The sequence below is a fragment of the Octopus sinensis genome, linkage group LG30, assembly GCF_006345805.1.
Source record: "Octopus sinensis linkage group LG30, ASM634580v1, whole genome shotgun sequence".
NCBI lineage: Eukaryota > Metazoa > Mollusca > Cephalopoda > Octopoda > Octopodidae > Octopus > Octopus sinensis.
The window spans coordinates 11174973-11183462 of record NC_043026.1 but is presented as its reverse complement, the minus strand read 5'-3'; the positions used below and the strand labels follow the sequence as shown (position 1 = coordinate 11183462).

The 8490-nt window shown below is 39.0% G+C and overlaps 1 protein-coding gene across 1 annotated transcript; it reads left to right on the top strand.

The window, feature by feature from the left end:
* The first annotated feature begins 1107 nt into the window (after window positions 1-1107).
* Window positions 1108-6657, top strand: LOC115226402 (zinc finger protein 91-like). The gene is made up of 2 exons (XM_036515475.1): window positions 1108-2313; window positions 5344-6657. Exons 1-2 carry the CDS (start codon window positions 1137-1139, stop codon window positions 6333-6335), a joined length of 2169 nt encoding a protein of 722 aa, XP_036371368.1. The 5' UTR covers window positions 1108-1136; the 3' UTR covers window positions 6336-6657.
* Window positions 6658-8490: the final 1833 nt, after the last annotated feature.

The window sequence follows — 8490 nt, the reverse complement described above, 5'->3', positions numbered from 1 at the left end:
TACTAAAGGCATAAGGCCTGGAATTTGATGTGAGAGTACTAGTCGATTATATCGACACCAGTGCGTAACTGGTACTTAATTAATCGACCCCGAAAGGATGAAACACAAAGTCGACATCGGCGGAACTTGAACTCAGAACACTAAGCATTTCGCCTGGTATGCTAACGAATCTGCCATCTCGCAGCCCTATGGACAACAGATGTATTTAAAATAAGATATAGAGTGAAAGGAAGGGGGTTTAATGAGAGTTAGCTCCCCTAAATATGGTCTGACGAGGGACTATAGGCATACCTACAAGCGCGCTCTCTCTCTCGCGCGCGCATGCATACATACGCATGCGCAGGAAGTACTTTCGCTTCCATCTTTTGTTGTTGTGTTTCACGCACCTTCTCGATCGCTCCGTACGTTTACAATAATATCCTTTATAAAAGATTGCCCCACATTCACACGAAGCTGAAACTATATTCTTTTATAACAGAACTGTCTATACAGAACTGATATATGCTTCTTTTCTTAGATCTGTGCTTGGATTTACTGTCTGGAATGTGCGTGAAAGAATTTTGCATTCTGACCAAACTCGGACAACATTTTAAATGATTTTGCAGCATCTTAAAATACCTATTTCTTTACTACCCACAAGGGGCTAACCAACCACGGAGAGGACAAACAAGGAGAGACAAACGGATTAAGTCGATTAGATCGACACCAGTGCGTAACTGGTACTTATTTAATCGACCCTGAAAGGATGAAAGGCAAAGTCAACCTCGGCGGAATTTGAACTCAGAACGTAGCGGCAGACGAAATACCTATTTCTTTACTACCCACAAGGGGCTAAACACAGAGAGGACAAGCAAGGAGAGACAAACGGATTAAGTCGATTACATCGACCCCAGTGCGTAACTGGTACTTATTTAATCGACCCCGAAAGGATGAAAGGCAAAGTCGACCTCGGTGGAATTTGAACTCAGAACGTAGCGGCAGACGAAATACTGCTAAACATTTCGCCCGGCGTGCTAACGATTCTGCCAGCTCGCCGCCTTTGCAGCATCTTAAAATACCGTTTGCATTGATGAAAATATAACAATACAAATATTTTATTAAGTATAAAATATAGAAATGCTAATCATAAAATTATAATGGAAAGTGGATTAAGAGACTCGAAACGCATAACGCAACCTAAAATGATTGATATTACTGAAGAGATGGTACTGAAGCAGAAAGAAAAGTCATCATACCATTGTGATATATGTGATAAATCATTCACTCAAAAAGGTAATTTTTCCATTCACCTGCGCATTCATACAGGGGAAAAACCATATCATTGTGATGTCTGTGGAAAATCGTTCTCTACCCAAAATTACTTAACTACTCACATACGTATTCATACGGGAGAAAAACCATTTCATTGTGATGCCTGTGGTAAATCGTTCGCCAGAAGTAGTATATTAATTAGTCACAAACGTATTCATACAGGCGATAAACCATATCGCTGCGATATCTGTGGTAAGACGTTCGCAGCAGGCAGGAACTTAGCTGGACACAAACGCATTCATACAGGAGAGAAGCCACATCAATGTAATATCTGTGGTAAATCATTTCTTCAAAGATCTCACTTAACTTCTCACGAACGTATTCATACGGGAGAGAAGCCATATCACTGCGAAATCTGTGGTAAAGCTTTCACAGAAAAATGTCACTTAACCAACCATAAACGTATCCACACAGGAGAGAGGCCGTATCGTTGTGGGGTCTGTGGGAAATCGTTTTCTCAAACAAGTTATTTGAATGAACACAACAAACGTCTTCATTCTGGAGAGAAGCGCATTCGTTCACAAGAGAAACCACATCACTGTGATTTTTGTGGTAAGTCTTTCTCTGAAGCCAGTTACTTGTTGTCACACAAACGTGTTCATACTGGAGAAAAGCCATACCACTGTAATATCTGCGGCAAAGCATTTTCTGAAAGAAGTCACTTAATCAACCACAAACGCGTTCACACAGGAGAGAAGCCATATCATTGTGACGTCTGTGATAAATCATTTTCTCAAAAAGGTCACTTAAATATTCACAAACGCACTCATACTGGAGAGAAACCATATAGTTGTGACACATGTGGTAAATCATTCTCTCAAAATATTCATTTAACCATTCACAGATATATTCATACAGGAGAGAAACCAAATCACTGTGATATATGTGGAAAGTCATTCTCTCAAAACAGTGATGTAACTAAACACAAACGTACTCATACAGGAGAGAAACCCTATAGATGTCATACTTGTGGTAAATCATTCTCAGATCGAAGAATCTTAAGGAAACACGAGGACATTCATTCTAGAGACAGGAAAACGATTGATCAGGAAAGCGATGAGAGAACCGAGGAGCAGATATCCATTTTAAATGAAATCATTGATATTTGAACCTTTGGTGAACAGAGCTTTCATACGGGGGTTTAAAAAAGTAGACAGAAAGAAAGTCAATGAATGGGTCAGGAAGATAAATGGTATCACTGGTGATATCAGGACTGACATCATCAAAGACCAACAATTTGATAAATGCCATCTTGATCTTTATAGCCTGGTAGCTGGGTTTGAAAGCCAAAGGTAAATGTCAACATAACCTGAAGGAACTATGGAGGAAAAGGAGAATAACGCAGTCTATTAATGAGCCCAGAAAGCATAGTAATATTCTTGAATGGAAAAAGGGAAACGAAGTTCAGTGAGAGAAATATGTTGGGCTAGAGAGGAAATACAGGGTGAAGAGAAAGGAAATTAATGTGATTGAGGAATTAAAACAGAGGTTGAAAGCTAAAACACAAACTAAAGAGATATAAACAGATTTAATGAACAGAATCAGAAGTGTGTCTATAAGGAACTGGATGGGAAAGAAAAAGGTCAAAAATTCGTGCCAGATGCTGAAGAAAGCAAAAGATTCTGGTCAAACATATGGTCTGAGGAAAAACAACACGAAATTGAAGCAGAATCGTTAAAGACACTCAAGGACGAGAGTGGAGTGTATCAGCAGGAGGTTTTGAGAATAACTGAGATGATTAGAGATCAGTGCAGGAAAATTCCTAACTGGAAAGCGCCTGGCCCAGATAGGGTTCAGGGAATTTGGCTTAAAAACTTGACAGCTCTGCATAGGAGAATTGCGAGACAGCTGGATGAAATACTGAGTAGTGGCATCCGAGTACCGGCCTGGATGACAAAACGAGGATCAGTACTATGGCAGAAGGATCCCAGTAAAGGAAATGCGGTTGGATTTTTCCGACCAATATCTTGTTTGCCATTGATGTAGAAACTGATGATGGGCATCATATTAAACAGCATCTATAAGTATCTAGATGAGAACGAGCTACTACTAGTGGAACAAGAAGGGTGTAGACGTAAGAGCAGAGGAATGAAGTATCAATTACTGATCAATAAGACTATCCTGGCTGATTGCAGGAAGAGACACAAAAATTTGGTGATGGCATGGGTGGACTACAGGACAGCATATGGCATATTCCCACACTCGTTGATTATTGGATGCCTTAAACTGTTTAAGGTCTCACACAATATCCTGGATTTAATACAAAATTCAATGACAACGTGGCGAACTGAACTCACAGCTTGGGGAGATAAGCTGGGAGAGGTAAATATCAAAAGAGGAATCTTTCAAGGGGACAGTCTGTCACTTCTCCTATTTGTTGTCGGCATATTGCCATTAACGAACGTTTTAAGAAAGATGTGTGTGGGGTAGATGCTAGGCAGGGTGAAAGTAAACAATCTGTGATTTATGGATGACCTAAAGTTATTTGGTAAGACTAAGAAAGATATCGAGAGTTTGATGGCAACTGTGCAGATGGTTAGCAAAGATATTGGCATGGAATTTGGGATCGAGAAATGTGATGTAATGATTCTCAAAAGGGGGAAATACATACACAATTGAAAAACAGGATAAAATTTTTATAAGAATTTATCAAGTTGTTAGCGTGAAAAAACCTCATAAGGGTAAAAATTTATTAATCATTCCGCTTAAATGTATTTATTTATATTAAGGGCATCTCTATACATAAATGCCTCGCGCTAGGAGGGACTCTTAAAGTCAACACTACCGTAATAAATAAATAAATTATTTATTTATTTACTATGGTAGTTTTGATCTTAAAAGTCCCTCCTAGCGCGAGGCATTTATGTATAGTAATGCCCGTATATATATATATATATATATATATATATATATATATAATAAAGCTTTATTTATTTGACAAAAAATCCTTCCAGCATGGGTACCATTCCGGTGAACGAAACAAAAGATAAAAAAAAGTTAAAAATCAGAAATATAGAAGAAAAGGGGATTTAATGAGAGTTAGCTTCCCTAAATATGGTCCATCAAAACAATGATATACATTCACTGGCCAGCGCCCATGTATGCATACGCATGCGCAGGAAGTACTTTCGCTTCCATCTTTTGTTGTGTTTCACGCACCTTCTCGATCGCTCCGCACGTTTACAATAATATCCTTTATAAAAGATTGCTCCACATTCACACGAAGCTGAAACTATATTCTTTTATAACAGAACTGATATATGCTTCTTTTCATAGATCTGTGCTTGGATTTACTGTCTGGAATGTGCGTGAAAGAATTTTGCATTCTGACCAAACTCGGACAACATTTTAAATGATTTTGCAGCATCTTAAAATACCTATTTCTTTACTACCCACAAGGGGCTAACCAACCACGGAGAGGACAAACAAGGAGAGACAAACGGATTAAGTCGATTAGATCGACACCAGTGCGTAACTGGTACTTATTTAATCGACCCTGAAAGGATGAAAGGCAAAGTCAACCTCGGCGGAATTTGAACTCAGAACGTAGCGGCAGACGAAATACCTATTTCTTTACTACCCACAAGGGGCTAAACACAGACAGGACAAGCAAGGACAGAGAAACGGTTTAAGGTGATTATATCGACACCAGTGCGTAACTGGTACTTATTTAATCGACCCCAAAAGGCAAAGTCGACCTCGGCGGAATTTGAACTCAGAACGTAGCGGCAGACGAACTACTGCTAAGCATTTCGCCCGGCGTGTTAACGATTCTGACTGCTCGCCGCCCTTGCAGCATCTTAAAATACCGTTTGCAGTTGGTGAAAATATAACAATACAAATATTTATTAAGTATAAAATATAAAAATGCAAATCATAAAATTATAATGGAAAGTGGTATAAGTGACTCGAAACGCATAACGCAACCTAAAATGATTGATATTACTGAAGAGATGGTACTGAAGCAGAAAGAAAAGTCATCATACCATTGTGATATATGTGATAAATCATTCACTCAAAAAGGTAATTTTTCCACTCACCTGCGTATTCATACAGGGGAAAAACCATATCACTGTGATGTCTGTGGTAAATCATTCGCTAGAAGTAGTGTATTAATTAGTCACCAACGTATTCACACAGGAGAAAAACCATATCAGTGTGATATCTGTGAGAAGGCATTCTCTGTAGGCAGCACCTTAATTAAACACAAACGCATTCATACAGGAGAGAAGCCATATCAATGTAATATCTGTGGTAAATCATTCCTTGAAAAATCTCAGGTAACTTCTCACGAACGTATTCATACGGGAGAGAAGCCATATCACTGCGAAATCTGTGGTAAAGCTTTCTCTGAAAGTTGTCATTTAACCAATCATAAACGTGTCCATACTGGAGAGAGGCCGTATCGTTGTGGGGTCTGTGGGAAATCGTTTTCTCAAACAAGTTACCTGAATGTACACATCAAACGTATCCATTCCGAAGAGAAGCGCATTCGTCCACAAGAGAAACCACATCATTGTGATTTTTGTGGTAAGTCTTTCTCTGAAGCCAGTTACTTAATATCACACAAACGTGTTCATACTGGAGAAAAGCCATACCACTGTAATATCTGTGGCAAAGCATTTTCTGAAAGAAGTCACTTAATCAATCACAAACGCGTTCACACAGGAGAGAAGCCATATCATTGTGACATCTGTGATAAATCATTTTCTCAAAAAGGTCACTTGAATATTCACAAACGCACTCATACTGGAGAGAAACCATATAGTTGTGACACATGTGGTAAATCATTCTCTCAAACCAATCACTTAACCATTCACAGATATATTCATACAGGAGAGAAGCCATTTCACTGTGATATCTGTGGCAAATCATTCTCTCAAAACAGTGATGTAACTAAACACAAACGTACTCATACAGGAGAGAAACCCTATCGTTGTCATACTTGTGGTAAGTCATTCTCAGATCGAAGAATCTTAAGGAGACATGAGGACATACATTCTAGAGAAAATCCCTGTCAATAGTAAATCACTCACTGCAAAGTTGGTGAACCAGTAATGTATTCACGTTGCAGTAAAAACACATAACTAGTACTTTTAGTAAATCACTGAAAATTAGTCACTTAACTTGATGCATATGTATTCATATAAATGAATAACTGTAGCAATGTCAAAATTCATTCTATGGCTTTATGCTAAGAAGTATGTTTCTTAACCAAATTGTTCTTGGTTCAGTCCCTCTGCATGGCACCCTGGGACGTGTCATACTGTAGCCCCAGGCCAATCAAAGCCTTGTGAGTGAATTTGGTTGATGGAAACTAAAAGAAGCTTGTGTGTGTGGACTATCTGTGTCCCCTACTACTACTTAATAACTGCCATCGGTTTCTGCACCTGTTACGGAACAGAGCAAGAAAAAAAAACTTTTCTCAAAAAGGCCACTTTCTCCTTCAAATGATCATTTCCTGTGCAGGTGTGTGATGTGCCACATTTTTCTGCTGAAGTGAGATAAAATCAGAGACATTACGTCAGTGGAAAGAACCTGGATGCTGCATTACTTCCCTGAGACAAGAGCTACCGAACAGGAAAGAACTCTTGAGAGTTCAACATTATCAGTGACTAGTATAAAATGTCTGAGATACTACCACCTACCCTTAAGACATGATATTATTGCAAAAACCATTTACAGTGCAATCTGCAGGAAGGATTTCTCTGACAGATTCATCAAAAGAATGTCAGATCCAGAAATTGTTCTTGGTTCAGTCCCACTGCATGGCACCCTGGGATGTGTTGTACTGTTGCCCCAGGCCAATCAAAGCCTTGTGAGTGAATTTGGTTGATGGAAACTAAAAGAATCTTGTGTGTGACTGTGTCCTGTACTACTAATTGATAACTGCTACTGGTTTGTGTCCTTGTAACTGAACAAGTCAGCAAAAGAAACGGATGGAGTCAGAGCCAGACTTGTAAGATAAGTCTTAGATTTGATCTGTTTGACTCAACTCTTCAAAGTGATGCCCCTGCATGGCTGCAGTCCAATGACTGGAGCAAGTGAAAGGTAAAACAAAGGCCGATATAGCTTGGCACCAGTGATGTTGCAACTCATTTCTACAGCTGAGTGAATTCGGATCAAAGTGAAATAAAGTGTCTTGCTCAAGAACACAACACTCAACCCGGTCCGGGGAATCGGACTCACTACTTCATGATTGTGATCCTGACCCTCTAAACATGTGCCTTCACATATATGTTTGTGTGTGTGTGTGTATGTGAGTGAGAGAGAAAGGGAAAGAAGATTTGATTGTTTTGCAATCTCCAGCACATCAAAGACATTGTCAGCAACCCAACACATGAAACTGTACAAAAAAAAAATGAGTCAGGCTTGTTTATGTTTTCTTGCAACCGCAAATTTTAATCTCAAAATTTTCAAAAAATGTATTTTTGACAGATCGTTAGCCACTACACACATTTTTTTATCTCCTTGTTTTTTCTGTGTTCCTTTCTGTAGAAGAGCGTAGGCTTGAAACATAAAAGACTTTTTCTATTCCTGACCGTTATACTAATACATCTGTTTGCTTTGTACACCACCTGACTTCATCTTTTGTTTTTCGTAAACTCTCCCTACTTTTGATATAGTTTTGCATGCTGATCCAAAATTGGTCAGCGTAGGTATCGTTGTTGAAGTTGAGGGAGTCTGAAATATAATTAGGTGAGAGGTACTTATCTTTGAAGAAAATTTTCCTAAACATTGACCTGATTGTAATTGAGTTTGCTAATAAAATATCTGGATAATTCCTGGTGCTTAACGATCAATATTCTTTTCCACACTAATGTCCAATTTGATTATTTTCACTTTTCAAAATATATCTAAATTCAACAAAAAGGTGTAAGAAGAAATAAATTGAGAGAGAATGAAAAAAAAAATGGGTAGAGTTCAGAGCTCCATCGAAAAAGTGCCACACCCTAGCGGTAGAGGGAACTTGTGGAAGAGGCAGACCCAGGAAAACCTGGGACGAGGTGGTGAAGCACGACTTTTGAACTTTAGGTCTCACCAAGGAAATGACTAGAGACCGAGACCTTTGGAAGTATGCTGTGCGTGAGAAGACCCGGCAGGACAAGTGAGACCATAACCCGTAGCCAGTCCACTTATGCATACCTTTCCTTCTTGGGACACAAAACTCTACTTGTG

What these genes read in the sequence shown, in the direction of transcription:
- LOC115226402 (XM_036515475.1), top strand. Translation starts at nt 1,137, where the DNA reads ATGGAAAGTGGATTAAGAGACTCGAAACGCATAACGCAACCTAAAATG. An exon ending in CTCAGATCGAAGAATCTTAA is followed by an intron (nt 2,314 to 5,343) that starts GGAAACACGAGG and finishes AAGGTAATTTTT; the next exon opens with CCACTCACCTGCGTATTCAT.